Here is a 16,442-nt window from a genome sequence, read left to right as displayed (position 1 = left end):
ACTGTCATGCAGCCCTTGAAACTGGTATGTAGACACCTAGGCCTACTCCTTGACCAGGACTAGACTGCCTAGAGAGACTAGCCCTGCGTCCCAATTTTCCACATTTTCCCTGAAGTATGCACTTCTTCACTCTCCTACTTGGATTTAAAAGGATTGGTGTAAGAGCCCTTGCTTACACCAATCCTGTGCTTTTAAATTCATGTGGAGTAGCGCACAAGTGCACCGTTCAGGGCAAAGGGTGGAGAATTGAGAAGCAGAGTAGATGTTTTTTCACACAGAGCGAGAGAGAGCGGAGACTTTTCTCATGTTACTAGCGCAGTCAGTCAGGGCATAGATATTCGCAAAATAGTTTTTCAAGAGCTCTCCCATCCGTAGACGTACATTTTGTAGTAGAAAACCTTTGATTCTCCAGTGTTTGCAGCTGGAATGAGGTGCTTGTCCAGTACATCCAGAATGTCGTTACAGATTGATTTCAGCTCAGTCTCCACCTGCAGAGCAGACAAAACACACAACACCTGTTGTTAACAAACTCAAGGAGAACTGACAAAACATCAACACACTCAACTATAGTCTATTTTTTAAACATGACCCTTGAAGGACCTCTTTAAAAGGTACAAAATATATATATTTTTAAAGGGCCCAGAGTATAAACGTCTACTTTGAAAGGAGCCACACACCATCCCTATCTAACAAACATTTCGACAGCAAGCCACCTTTATTAGGGTTCTCCACTTCTACTACCACCGTCCACGTTCCCGTGACTCACCATTTGCCTGTATTCCCGGATCATCTTTAGTTTGTCTTCGCCTCCTTTGTTCTCCTCCTTCTGTTCAAGGCTGCTGATTATCCTCCAGGACGCTCTTCTGGCTCCGATCACGTTCTTGTAAGCCACCGACAGCAGGTTCCGCTCCTCCACCGTCAGCTCCACGTCCATGCCCGCCACGTTCTTCATGGACTCCACCATTTCTGACAGAGAGGGAGAAGAGAGAGAAAAGAATGAACCTTAACCATCAATCACCCTGCTTTCAATAAGCTACGAACAATCGGTTCTGGAGTTTCTGTTTTTTTACTGGCTGCAATCACACAGGAACATACACTGCTCAAATAAATAAAGGGAACACTAAAATAACACATCCTAGATCAGAATGAATGAAATAATCTTATTAAATACTTTTTTCTTTACATAGTTGAATGTTCTGACAACAAAATCACACAAAAATTATCAATGGAAATCAAATTTATCAACCCATGGAGGTCTGGATTTGGAGTCACCCTCAAAATTAAAAGTGGAAAACCACACTACAGGCTGAACCAACTTTGATGTAATGTCCTTAAAACAAGTCAAAATTAGGCTCAGTAGTGTGTGTAGCCTCCACGTGCCTGTATGACCTCCCTACAACGCCTGGGCATGCTCCTGATGAGGTGGCGGATGGTCTCCTGAGGGATCTCCTCCCAGACCTGGACTAAAGCATCCGCGAACTCCTGGACAGTCTGTGGTGCAACGTGGCGTTGGTGGATGGAGCGAGACATGATGTCTCAGATGTGCTCAATTGGATTCAGGTCTGGGGAACGGGCGGGCCAGTCCATGGCATCAATGCCTTCCTCTTGCAGGAACTGCTGACACACTCCAGCCACATGAGGTCTAGCATTGTCTTGCATTAGGAGGAACACAGGGCCAACCGCACCAGCATATGGTCTCACAAGGGGTCTGAGGATCTCATCTCGGTACCTAATGGCAGTCAGGCTACCTCTGGCGAGCACATGGAGGGCTGTGCGGCCCCCAAAGAAATGCCACCCCACACCATGACTGACCCACCGCCAAACCGGTCATGCTGGAGGATGTTGCAGGCAGCAGAACGTTCTCCACGGCGTCTCCAGACACTGTCACGTCTGTCACATGTGCTCAGTGTGAACCTGCTTTCATCTGTGAAGAGCACAGGGCGCCAGTGGCGAATTTGCCAATGTTGGTGTTCTCTGGCAAATGCCAAATGTCCTGCACGGTGTTGGGCTGTATGCACAACCCCCACCTGTGGACGTCGGGCCCTCATACCACCCTCATGGAGTCTGTTTCTGACCGTTTGAGCAGACACATGCACATTTGTGGCCTGCTGGAGGTCATTTTGCAGGGCTCTGGCAGTGCTCCTCCTGCTCCTCCTTGCACAAAGGCGGAGGTAGCGGTCCTGCTGCTGGGTTGTTGCCCTCCTACGGCCTCCTCCACATCTCCTGATGTACTGGCCTGTCTCCTGGTAGCGCCTCCATGCTCTGGACACTACGCTGACAGACACAGCAAACCTTCTTGCCACAGCTTGCATTGATGTGCCATCCTGGATGAGCTGCACTACCTGAGCCACTTGTGTGGGTTGTAGACTCCGTCTCATGCTACCACTAGAGTGAAAGCACCGCCAGCATTCAAAAGTGACCAAAACATCAGCCAGGAAGCATAGGAACTGAGAAGTGGTCTGTGGTCACCACCTGCAAAACCAGTCCTTTATTGGGGGTGTCTTGCTAATTGCCTATCATTTCCACCTGTTGTCTATTCCATTTGCACAACAGCATGTGAAATGTATTGTCAATCAGTGTTGCTTCCTAAGTGGACAGTTTGATTTCACAGAAGTGTGATTGACTTGGAGTTACATTGTGTTGTTTAAGTGTTCCCTTTATTTTTTTGAGCAGTGTAGAAAATCTGGAAAATGTTGATTTTGGCTAGGGGATAGATCAGTTTCTATAATGTATGAATGGAGGAAAATGTCCAGAATGCAGGAATTCCTGATTAACCAGGACAAATTATTACCCTGACTGAGACTAACATGTAGGATTGGTTGGTATCCAGATTTTAATATCGTCATACCATCCTTCTCTCATCCTGGGATTTACGGTATTACCGGCTTAGTACACAAGGGGGCACCATAAAACGCAAAAAAATAGCATTCGGTGTCTATTACCAGAATGCTAACACAATTAGCACAATAGCGAATTTTAACGAGCGCAAATAAAAAAATTGCAAAGATAGCCAATGCAGCTCATGAAGTTATACATGGATAGGTAGGGAGCTACCGAATGTCATTTTTGGTGAGTTTGGACATTTACAAGCGAATATGAATGAGAGACATTGTGCAAATGAACAAACTTTTGACGCATGCTTGTCTGAAGGAAGAACTCTGGATGTGTACACGTGGAGTCGCTAGGTCAACATGTCTGCCTGCTCTGCTCAGAGAAGAGGGGGGAGGAGCAGATGGGCCGAGAACAGAGAAGAGAAAAAACGCAGATAATTCATCCAAAGGCTTTGACTTCTCAAACGCGTCACAAAGCTAAACAATATGATGCCCCTTCACCTTATTAATTCAGCCACTTACTTAGATAACTAGCAAGTTAAACTTAGGGGTCACATTAACGCAGAATTCTTTGCTTTTCACGCAGGAAAAAATATTAAATGCATAAGAAATCTTGCTGCGTTTTGTAAACGCAGATCTAAAATGCTCCTTATTGTAATTTCTGCTCTGCATCAGACTAATTTTGTTCTTCAGTTGCACTTCTCCACTTGGATGAGAATTCACATATGGGCATTCCATGAGCAGACAGCACTGATGTGTAGCTACTTTGCTCCGGTACTTTTCTCGGTTTAGTCAGCCAACTTTTCTCCGGTAAAATGCAAGATTAACTTTAAGCAAAACATTAGGAAATGTAGCTACATTCTTCCTATGATAAACATTAGAAATAGGATAGCCTTGCATCGTTTTTGCAAAAAAAGACCTTGCTTTTTCATTGTAAGCTAATTTACTTGTGTGGCTGCCAGCCAAATGGCGTTGCAATTCTGTTGTCATCTGATGAAAATTAAGCAATTTCTGCCGAATGTGATGCACTAATGTATTTTCAGTGAAGGAAAACTTGCACGTCCCTGATCACAATTGAAGCAAAAAAACACTTTCAATATAAAACGCATCCTCTGTCAATACACAGCTGGACTCGCCTGCGCCCGCCTTCTCCAGTTGTGCTATTTACAAACAAACATGTGACTGGCTCAACTGTTCTGGGGAACTACAGTAAGCTTCATAATGTGAAATGAAGAATGTGATCTGCTTTATCGCCTAAGGTATTGCACAAGTTGACTGCGGGTATTAACTTACAAAGTGGCTACAAATATTTAAATGTATTGCAAAACCTTCAAATAATTAATTTAAAACGGTATTGACAAACCATCCCATGGCTATTTCCAAACACCCCGGTATACGGTATACCGCCCAAGCCTACTAACATCTTACAGAAAACACACAGCATTTAACCACATTTACAGAATGATGGAAATGATAGGGGTCAAGGCTTTGTTGGTGGTTGTGAGTTGTAATTAGCAAGTATTTTGGGCTGCACCAACAGAACTTGTCAGTGTAAGTAAAGATCGCCTCCTTGAAACCGGGGCTGAAGTGGATCAATGTAGAACGGAGCTTTTGATCTGGGCCACTAACGGTTTCATAAGCCACGTGAGTGAATGAGTCAGGACACTTGCTGCCTCATTAACACAGACAGACTTATGAATCAGTCTACGAATACGCAAATAGCCACTACCACTGTACAGTACTAGCCTATAAGAAGGCTCAGTTACACTGCCATTACCAAACACCAAATCTATAGCCTAAAAAGGCTATAGCCTAAATAGGCTACACAGCCATTAAGATGGAAGATCTGACAAGAGCTGAGGTCTTGTGCGATTAGTACTACTGATCATTATCTTAGCCGAGTACTAGACCTTAGCCACACATGACATGGGTCTACCAAGAAGAACCCAAATCTTCAAATCAAAAGAAGGAACAGGGGCCAAGAGAGAGCACTACGGTTTTCCATGCCACTTATTTCAAACCTCATGCCACTGACCTTTAACGCTGAGCTTGTTACCAGGCAACACAAAGGTCAGGGTCTGCGCTGGTGTATTGAGGGGGAGACAAAACTATGCTTGAGTTCTGACGCAAGTCACTTTCTCTGAGTGGGTCAAATTTGTATTTTAGTGGTCACTCTTGTAAAATAGATTTGATCTATGAGAATAACCTTTATTAAGTATATAAAGGCTGAATACAACTTGGATATCCAAAACCTTAAAATCAAAGCAGTGGCATGTTAAGTGTCATGACTACAGATGCAAATTTAAGTCGACAACGCCTATTCCCCCTCAGGAGACTGAAAAGATTTGCCATGGGTCCCCAGATCCTCAAAAAGTCCTACAGCTGCACCATCGAGAGTATCCTGACTGGTTGCATCACCACCTGGTATGGCAACTGCTCGGCATCCGACCGTAAGGCGCAACAGAGGGTAGTGCGTACGGCCCAGTACATCACTGGGGCCAAGCTTCCTGCCATCCAAGACCTATATTCTAGGCGGTGTTAGAGGAAGGCCCCAAAAAAAATTGTCAAAGACTCCAGTCACCCAAGTCATAGACTGTTCTCTCTGCTACCGCACGGGCAAGCGGTACCGGAGCGCCAAGACTAGGTCCAAAAGGCTCCTTAACAGCTTCTACCCCCAAGCCATAAAACTGCTGAACAATTAATCAAATGGCCACCCGGACTATTTACATTGACACCCCCCCCCCTTCTTTGTTTTTACACTGCTGCTACTCGCTGTTCATTATCTATGCATAGTCACTTTACCCCTACCTACATGTACAAATTACCTCGACTAACCTGTACCCCCACACATTGACTCGGTACCGGTACCCCCTGTATATAGCCTCGTTATTGTTAGTGTGTTACTTTTTTTCTTTAGTTTATTTAGTCAACTGCATTGTTGGTTAAGGGCTTGTAAGTAAGCATTTCACGGTAAGGTATACCTGTTGTATTCAGCGCATGTGACAAATAAAATTTGATTTGAAAGTTAGCAAAAATAGATAAGATCTTGCTACCAGGGAAAGGTAAATACCTGTCTATTTATAGAAAAATCACCCTGATGAATTATTTAGTCATATCCCAGTTGACCTATTTATACTTATGGCCCTGCCAATGCCGAATGATTTGTCTTTTAAATTATTTGAGCAAAAATTATTTCTTTATTTGGAACGGCAAGCCAGACAACATAAAAAAGTGCTTTTTTATATAATTAATATGAGTTTGGGGGTTAAAATTATTAAATATTAAAGCATTCAACCGCTCACTAAAAGCATCAGTCATACAAAAGTTATACTTAAACACGAACTGGTTCTCCAGTAGAATAGTAAGAATGTCTCACCCATTCTTACTAGGCCCTCTTCCCTTTATCCAGATTACAACCGCTCACTTTCAGTTAATTGAAAATTGAACCTTTTTCTAAATATCACCCTTTCTATAACAAGCCATACAAAGCTGGTTGCAATTCCAGTTTCATCCTCCAGAAAACACAGAACAAATATTACAACAAATATGGTTAAATTCAAATATACTAATTGATTAAATAACATTCTTTATGGATAATTTTTTTTATAGGAAAATCTTTGTTAATGATATTATGAATAGGAAAGGTGGAGTTGTCACGTGCAGTTAACATATATGGAAATGTTTGCTCTAGCCAAAAATTAGAGCCAACTGATTGCAGCATTACGGAAAAAACGGAAGAGGCAAGTGTAAGGGGGAGAAGGTAGGGAACTTGTTTGTCTGCCCTTTATATAAATTATGTTTTGGCCAGAAAATAAAATATATATCAGTTTTACTTGAGGATCAAAATGTTGCTATGTAACTATAATTTTTATTTATTTTTTTAAGTGCCATGTCTGGAAAAATACACCAACAAAACACAAAAACAGCTGATCATATTTTGTACTGATTTTAAAACAATAAAATGTATTACTAGTAAGAAGTAATGTGGTATATGGTTCCATTTCATGTGACCTGAGTGTTTTAACCAAAATATCACAGATGAGACAAAAATATTCACCTGCCCCTTTAAGGGTGGGAAGTAACCATGGTAGCGTGACTTGAGTCATGTTTGTGCCTGTGAGATTGAGTCCGACTAGAAGCGTAGTCTTCTCTTCCCTAGCAGTTGAAACTCAAACATAGAAAAACAACCTAGCTTGTGAACAAAACAATGTAAATAGCCAAGAAACAAGGACAAAGTCTCATTTCATTTTAGGCCCTGCCCACATGTTAGGCCGATTATGTTTACAGTTACACAATACCATACTATTGCTTTATACCAATGCTTATTGGACTGAGGGGCAACCCCCAGAAAGCGTGAGGTCTTGTGTGACCCTGGCAGGAAATAAAGATAATCAGAACACTGCCATGCTGTACACAGGCAGGCAGGACTGGAGCACAGTGTGTGCCACACAGAGCCTATGACTTCTAGAGACAGAGTGTACCTACAGCAGCCAATGGCAGATCTCCATAAAGCATGCTGCGGAAACTCGATGCTCGACTGCCAATGCCCGGGAAGAGCACTACGGTCTCTCTGCAGAGGAAGAACACTTGAGCCGTGGCTTTGATGAGTGGGCTAGAGCCGTGCTCAGACAGTGACCCCTCTCTGCAAATGTAAAAAGAAGATAGGTAGGGGAAAGGAAACAAACAATATCTCAGGCTATACAGTGCCTTCAGAAAGTATTCATACCCATTGACTTATGTTGCGGTACAGCCTGAATTTAAATTGATTAAATTGTTTTTTTTCTCACCCATCTACACACAGTACTCCATAATGACAAAGTGAAAACATGTTTTTAGAAATGTTTGCTAATTTATTGAAAATGAAATACAGGAATCTAATTTACATCAGACAACCAAGTTTTCCTCTAGGATTTTGACTGTGCCTATTGTGGAGTACCTACAATGATCTTGATCCATCCTCAGTTCTATCACAGCCATTAAATTCTAACCGTTTTAAAGTCACCACTGACCTCATGGTGAAATCCCTGGGCGGTTTCCTTCCTCTCCGGCAACGGAGTTAGGAAGGACGCCTGTACAGTGCCTTGCAAAATATTCATCCCTCTTGGAGTTTTTCCTATTTTGTTGCATTACAACCTGTAATTTAAATGGATTTTTATTTGGATTTCATGTAATGGACATACACAAAATAGTCCAAATTGGTGAAGTGAAATGAAAAAAATAACGTGCTTATTTTTTAAAATACATTACAGAAAAGTGGTGCGCGCATATGTATTCACCCCCGTTGCTATGAAGCCCCTAAATAAGATCTGGTGCAACCAATTACCTTAGGAAGTCACATAATTAGTTAAATAAAGTCCACCTGTGTGCAATCTAAGTGTCACATGATCTGTCCACCCCAGTCTGCAACACCACTAAGCAAGGTGCACCACCATGAAGACCAAGGAGCTCTCCAAACAGGTCAGGGACAAAGTTGTGGAGAAGTACAGATCAGGGTTGGGTTATCAAAAAATATCCTAAACTTTGAACATTCCACGGAGCACCATTAAATCCATTATTAAAAAATGGAAAGAATATGGCATCACAACAAACCTGCCAAGAGAGAGCCGCCCACCAAAACTCACGGACCAAGCAAGGAGGGCATTAATCAGAGAGGCAACAAAGAGACCAAATATAACCCTGAAGGAGCCGCAAAGCTCCACAGCGGAGGTTGGAGTATCTGTCCATAGGACCGCTTTAAGCCATACACTCCACAGAGCTGGGCTTTACGGAAGAGAGGCCAGAAAAAAGCCATTGCTAAAATAAAAAAATAAGCAACCATGTTTGGTGTTCGCCAAATGGCATGTGGGAGACTCCACAAACATATGGAAGAAGGTACTATGGTCAGATGAGACTAAAATTGAGCTTTTTGGCCATCAAGGAAAACGCAATGTCTGGCGCAAACCCAACACCTCTCATCACCCCGAGAACACCATGGTGGTGGCAGCATTATGCTGTGGGGACATTTTTCCATCGGCAGGGACTGGGAAACTGGTCAGAATTGAAGGAATGATGGATAGCGCTAAATACAGGGAAAATCTTTATTTTTTATTATTTTTTTAGGGGGCAGATCAGCTTTAATATTTCAGATAGATTGTAACTTCCATCAATGTAATTGTCTGCATCACTTACACAATCCCCCATATGTTTTTTCTCTCGCATATATATATATATATATATATATATATATACACACACACACACACACACAGTGGGGAGAACAAGGATTTGATACACTGCTATTTTGCAGGTTTTCCTACTTACAAAGCATGTAGAGGTCTGTAATTGTTATCATAGGTATACTTCAACTGTGAGAGACGGAATCTAAAACAAAAATCCAGAAAATCACATTGTATGATTTTTAAGTAATTAATTTGCATTTTATTGCATGACATAAGTATTTGATCACCTATCAACCAGTAAGAATTCCGGCTCTCACAGACCTGTTAGTTTTTCTTTAAGAAGCCCTCCTGTTCTCCACTCATTACCTGTATTAACTGCACCTGTTTGAACTCATTACCTGTATAAAAGACACCTGTCCACACACTCAATCAAACAGACTCCAACCTCTCCACAATGGCCAAGACCAGAGAGCTGTGTAAGGACATCAGGGATAAAATTGTAGACCTGCACAAGGCTGGGATGGGCTACAGGACAATAGGCAAACAGCTTGGTGAGAAGGCAACAACTGTTGGCGCAATTATTAGAAAATGGAAGAACTTCAAGATGACGGTCAATCACCCTCGGTCTGGGGCTCCATGCAAGATCTCACCTCAAGGGGCATCAATGATCATGAGGAAGGTGAGGGATCAGCCCAGAACTACACGGCAGGACCTGGTCAATGATCTGAAGAGAGCTGGGACCACAGTCTCAAAGAAAACCATTAGTAAAACACACTACGCCGTCATGGATTAAAATCCTGCAGCGCACGCAAGGTCCCCCTGCTCAAGCCAGCGCATGTCCAGGCCTGTCTGAAGTTTGGGGCCATGTATCGCGAGATCTTGGCCAACAACCTCCTTCCCTCAGTAAGAGCATTGAAGATGGGTCGTGCCTGGGTCTTCCAGCATGACAACGACCCGAAACACACAGCCAGGGCAACTAAGGAGTGGCTCTGTAAGAAGCATCTCAAGGTCCTGGAGTGGCCTAGCCAGTCTCCAGACCTGAACCCAATAGAACATCTTTGGAGGGAGCTGAAAGTCCGTATTGCCCAGCAACAGCCCCGAAACCTGAAGGATCTGGAGAAGGTCTGTATGGAGGAGTGGGCCAAAATGCCTGCTGCAGTGTGGGCAAACCTGGTCAAGACCTACAGGAAACATATGATCTCTGTAATTGCAAACAAAGGTTTCTGTACCAAATATTAAGTTCTGCTTTTCTGATGTATCAAATACTTATGTCATGCAATAAAATGCAAATGAATTACTTAATCATACAATGTGATTTTCTGGATTTTTGTTTTAGATTCCGACTCACAGTTGAAGTGTACCTATGATAAAAATTAGACCTCTACATGCTTTGTAAGTAGGAAAACCTGCAAAATCGGCAGTGTATCAAATACTTGTTCTCCCCACTGTGTGTGTGTGTGTGTATATATCTATATATATATATATATATATATACACACACATACACACACACACACACACAAATCTATATATATACACATCAGAGCATATGAGCGGAGTGGAGCGGTGAGAATCTCAGCTCCTCGCTCACGGAGCTGTTCACCCCTCCGCTCCCCCCGCTCAAAGCCACATCAGGCCAGTCCGCTCATTATCGCTCAACGCAGTTTGCGTCGCGCTCCACTCAAATCGCCCCCCGCTCGCTCCAAAAAAGGAACAAAATCTGCATGTATTTCACTTTTAGCTTAAACCACAGCCTTACTTTATCTCCCCGAATTTGTTGCATACAGACTCATCTCGGATTATCCATTCTGTCTTGAACGGGATCTAACACTGACGCTAAAATGAGATGTTAATCAGTATAGTATATTCCATAGCGAATTGACACGTTGTTTGCCAATGTTTCTGCAAAAGCAGCGATGCCCATTGGAAGTGCAGCGTGAGTGTAATCGGTGAGCAGGGATTTGATTTCTGTGACAGCAGGGAGGATCATCCCCAGGTTCCCCAGCTCCTTCTGCATTTTGTCTGTGAGGTCTGCTAGTGGTGTCAGCACACTGACAAGGTGCGTCAGCTGCCGTACTTGATTCAGGGTGATGTTAGCAACATTAGACTTGAGTTTGTTTTGCCATAACGGATCTTTTTGGAACAACCGGATGAACGACTGAATCATCCGCAGCTGGCTGCTCCATCGAATGGCGCAGGCATTTGTGGGGCGGACACCTAATTGGTCGGTTTCCTCTGTGCTCTTGCGTACACTTTTCACCAGGTGATCGACTTTCACTAACAGCCTATTAATGTTGTTGTGCTTGTTAACTGCGTTTTTGATCGCCAGCTGAAGCATGTGAATGGGGCATCTCAGATGTAAATTTGACAAAGTAAAGTACTGATTTATCATAGTTTCTTGGGGGGGTGTAGCCCGGTTGAGCTGCGTTGGCTAAGTGTTGCATCCCTTCGCGTTCTCCTTTACTCAGCGGTTCATAGTCCATGAAAATCATTTTAAAAAATGCAACATCCAGCTCTCTTTTTCTCTCCCTTGTTATGGTTGGGCCTTTGCGTGCAGTGAATAAACTTTTGAATTCCTCAACCCTTTTCTCTTGTTGCTGCTGCTCCTCTCGCTCTATAAAATACAAATTCATGGACGACACAAAATAAATTAAACAGATGGATTCTGGGTCAGGCTTGAGCATAATTCAGACTCATGGTGTGAGCGAGCGAAATTGGAGCGGGACATAGGGCGACGCTCCGTCCTTTTAAAAATGCCGCTCTGCGCTCTGTTCAAAATCCGTCCGCTCACGCTCGCTCCCGCTCCACTCCGCTCATATACTCTGATATACATACAGTGGGGGAAAAAAGTATTTAGTCAGCCACCAATTGCGCAAGTTCTCCCACTTAAAAAGATGAGAGGCCTGTAATTTTCATCATAGGTACACGTCAACTATGACAGACAAATTGAGAGAAAAAAAAACAGAAAATCACATTGTAGGATTTTTAATGAATTTATTTGCAAATTATGGTGGAAAATAAGTATTTGGTCACCTACAAACAAGCAAGATTTCTGGCTCTCACAGACCTGTAACTTCTTCTTTAAGAGGCTCCTCTGTCCTCCACTCGTTACCTGTGTATTAATGGCACCTGTTTGAACTTGTTATCAGTATAAAAGACACCTGTCCACAACCTCAAACAGTCACACTCCAAACTCCACTATGGCCAAGACCAAAGAGCTGTCAAAGGACACCAGAAACAAAATTGTAGACCTGCACCAGGCTGGGAAGACTGAATCTGCAATAGGTAAGCAGCTTGGTTTGAAGAAATCAACTGTGGGAGCAATTATTAGGAAATGGAAGACATACAAGACCACTGATAATCTCCCTCGATCTGGGGCTCCACACAGATCTCACCCCGTGGGGTCAAAATGATCACAAGAACGGTGAGCAAAAATCCCAGAACCACACGGGGGACCTAGTGAATGACCTGCAGAGCTGGGACCAAAGTAACAAAGCCTACCATCAGTAACACACTACGCCGCCAGGGACTCAAATCCTGCAGTGCTAGACGTGTCCCCCTGCTTAAGCCAGTACATGTCCAGGCCCGTCTGAAGTTTGCTAGAGTGCATTTTGATGATCCAGAAGAGGATTGGGAGAATGTCATATGGTCAGATGAAACCAAAATATAACTTTTTGGTAAAAACTCAACTCATCATGTTTGGAGGACAAAGAATGCTGAGTTGCATCCAAAGAACACCATACCTACTGTGAAGCATGAGGGTGGAAACATCATGCTTTGGGGCTGTTTTTCTGCAAAGGGACCAGGACGACTGATCCGTGTAAAGGAAAGAATGAATGGGGCCATGTATCGTGAGATTTTGAGTGAAAACCTCCTTCCATCAGCAAGGGCATTGAAGATGAAACGTGGCTGGGTCTTTCTGCATGACAATGATCCCAAACACACCGCCCAGCCAACGAATAAGTGGCTTCATAAGAAGCATTTCAAGGTCCTGGAGAGGCCTAGCCAGTCTCCAGATCTCAACCCCATAGAAAATCTTTGGAGGGAGTTGAAAGTCCGTGTTGCCCAGCGACAGCCCCAAAACATCACTGCTCTAGGAGATCTGCATGGAGGAATGGGCCAAAATACCAGCAACAGTGTGTGAAAACCTTGTGAAGACTTACAGAAAACGTTTGACCTGTGTCATTGCCAACAAAGGGTATATAACAAAGTATTGAGACATTTTTGTTATTGACCAAATACTTATTTTCCACCATAATTTGCAAATAAATTCATTAAAAATCCTCCAATGTGATTTTCTGGATTCTTTTCTCATTTTGTCTGTCATAGTTGACGTGTAACCTATGATGAAAATTACAGGCCTCTCATCTTTTTAAGTGGGAGAACTTGCACAATTGGTGGCTGACTAAATACTTTTTTTCCCCACTGTATATAAATATGTATGTATATCTATATATACAGTGGGGAAAAAAAGTATTTAGTCAGCCACCAATTGTGCAAGTTCTCCCACTTAAAAAGATGAGAGAGGCCTGTAATTTTCATCATAGGTACATGTCAACTATGACAGACAAAATGAGAAAAAAAATCCAGAAAATCACATTGTAGGATTTTTTATGAATTTATTTGCAAATTATGGTGGAAAATAAGTATTTGGTCAATAACAAAAGGTTCTCAATACTTTGTTATATACCCCTTGTTGGCAATGACACAGGTCAAACGTTTTCTGTAAGTCTTCACAAGGTTTTCACACACTGTTGCTGGTATTTTGGCCCATTCCTCCATGCAGATCTCCTCTAGAGCAGTGATGTTTTGGGGGCTGTCGCTGGGCAACACAGACTTTCAACTCCCTCCAAAGATTTTCTATGGGGTTGAGATCTGGAGACTGGCTAGGCCACTCCAGGACCTTGAAATGCTTCTTACGAAGCCACTCCTTCGTTGCCCGGGAGGTGTGTTTGGGATCATTGTCATGCTAAAAGACCCAGCCACGTTTCATCTTCAATGCCCTTGCTGATGGAAGGAGGTTTTCACTCAAAATCTCACGATACATGGCCCCATTCATTCTTTCCTTTACACGGATCAGTCGTCCTGGTCCCTTTGCAGAAAAACAGCCCCAAAGCATGATGTTTCCACCCCCATGCTTCACAGTAGGTATGGTGTTCTTTGGATGCAACTCAGCATTCTTTGTCCTCCAAACACGACGAGTTGAGTTTTTACCAAAAGTTATATTTTGGTTTCATCTGACCATATGACATTCTCCCAATCCTCTTCTGGATCATCCAAATGCACTCTAGCAAACTTCAGACGGGCCTGGACATGTACTGGCTTAAGCAGGGGGACACGTCTGGCAATGCAGGATTTGAGTCCCTGGCGGAGTAGTGTGTTACTGATGGTAGGCTTTGTTACTTTGGTCCCAGCTCTCTGCAGGTCATTCACTAGGTCCCCCCGTGTGGTTCTGGGATTTTTGCTCACCGTTCTTGTGATCATTTTGACCCCACGGGGTGAGATCTTGCGTGGAGCCCCAGATCGAGGGAGATTATCAGTGGTCTTGTATGTCTTCCATTTCCTAATAATTGCTCCCACAGTTGATTTCTTCAAACCAAGCTGCTTACCTATTGCAGATTCAGTCTTCCCAGCCTGGTGCAGGTCTACAATTTTGTTTCTGGTGTCCTTTGACAGCTCTTTGGTCTTGGCCATAGTGGAGTTTGGAGTGTGACTGTTTGAGGTTGTGGACAGGTGTCTTTTATACTGATAACAAGTTCAAACAGGTGCCATTAATACAGGTAACGAGTGGAGGACAGAGGAGCCTCTTAAAGAAGTTACAGGTCTGTGAGAGCCAGAAATCTTGCTTGTTTGTAGGTGACCAAATACTTATTTTCCACCATATTTTGCAAATAAATTCATAAAAATCCTACAATGTGATTTTCTGGATTTTTTTCCCTCAATTTGTCTGTCATAGTTGACGTGTACCAATGATGAAAATGACAGGCCTCTCTCATCTTTTTAAGTGGGAGAACTTGCACAATTGGTGGCTGACTAAATACTTTTTTTCCCCACTGTATATATATATATATCTATATCTATATCTATATATACACACACACACACACACACACACACACACACATATATATATATACATACATACATACATACACACACATATGTGTGAGTGTGTATATATAAATATACACACACACACATATCTACAGTGAGGGAAAAAAGTATTTGATCCCCTGCTGATTTTGTACGTTTGCCCACTGACAAAGACATGATCAGTCTATAATTTTAATGGTAGGTTTATTTGAACAGTGAGAGACAGAATAACAAAACAAAAATCCAGAAAATCGCATGTCAAAAATTGATTTGCATTTTAATGAGGGAAATAAGTACCGTAATTTTCGGACTATAAGCCGCGCCTTTTTTCCCATTTTTCGACCCCTGCGGCTTATATAACGGTGCGGCTAATCTATGGATTTTTACAGCTAACGGCCACTAGAAGACCTCCTAAATCTATGGATTTTACAGGTTACAGTCCACCAACTTTAACTCTATGGGCTCTATGACCGGTCCGCGCCCCCCACCTTTAAGCGGCGGGCTCCAGCAGGAAAAGCTGGAGGCCGGAAAAGAGTGAGACAGGTAGCGCGCAAAAGTAAAAGTGGAACCGAGAGTGGTACGAGAGACAGAACGAGCAAGACAGACAGACATTACGAGAGCGAGACTGTTTGTGCAAAGGAAGTTTTCATGCACAAACCCTCATTATGGAAAACAAACGTAGAAATGCATATGATGCAGCTTTTAAGTTAAAGGCAGTCAATCTGGCTGTAAAAGAAGGAAATAGAGCTGCTGCACGTAGCCTTGGCATCAATGAGTCAATGGTGAGACGTTGAGACGCCAGCGGGAAGAACTGTCTCAATGCAAAAAGTCAAAAAAAGCTTTCAGAGGTAATAAAAGCAGATGGCCCGAACTTGAAGACTTTCTTGAAGATTGGGTGAACACACAGAGAGCAGATGGCCGAGGTGTTTCCACCGTGCAGATCCGACTGAAAGCTGAAACAGTCGCCACCGAAATGAAAATTGAAAATTTTAGAGGTGGACCATCCTGGTGTTTCAGATTTATGAGACGAAGGGACTCTCCATCAGGGCGCGGGACGACTGTGTGTCAGCAACTCCCTCCCGACTACCAGGAAAAAATAACAAACTTCGCGAATTCACACAAAGAATGATAGAGGAATATTCCATCGGACCGGACCAGATCATAAATATGGATGAAGTGCCTTTGACGTTTGACCTGCCTCTCACTAGGACTGTTAACAAGAAAGGTGAATCGTCCATCACGTTGAGAACCACTGGCCACGAGAGAACGAATTTCACTTGTGTTCTTGGCTGCACAGCATCTGGATTAAAGCTTCCGCCAATGGTGATTTTTAAGCGGATTACAATGCCAAAAGAAAAGA

The 16,442-nt window shown here is 43.0% G+C and overlaps 1 protein-coding gene across 2 annotated transcripts in view; it reads right to left on the bottom strand.

Annotated features, from left to right (window-relative positions):
• LOC123492149 (14-3-3 protein epsilon) overlaps positions 1 to 16,442 on the bottom strand; it is a 50,742-nt gene that overhangs the window by 9,920 nt on the left and 24,380 nt on the right. For both annotated transcript variants that reach the window (XM_045224157.1, XM_045224156.1), the window contains exons 2-3: positions 767 to 966; positions 382 to 488 (exon numbers count right to left, since the gene is read on the bottom strand). In XM_045224157.1, coding sequence (XP_045080092.1) covers positions 382 to 488; positions 767 to 966 — 307 coding nt within the window. The remainder of the gene's footprint in view (positions 1 to 381; positions 489 to 766; positions 967 to 16,442) is intronic.

The sequence above is a fragment of the Coregonus clupeaformis genome, chromosome 13, assembly GCF_020615455.1.
Source record: "Coregonus clupeaformis isolate EN_2021a chromosome 13, ASM2061545v1, whole genome shotgun sequence".
In the NCBI taxonomy this organism is placed as follows: Eukaryota; Metazoa; Chordata; class Actinopteri; order Salmoniformes; family Salmonidae; genus Coregonus; species Coregonus clupeaformis.
This window is presented reverse-complemented; position numbering and strand designations above follow the sequence as displayed.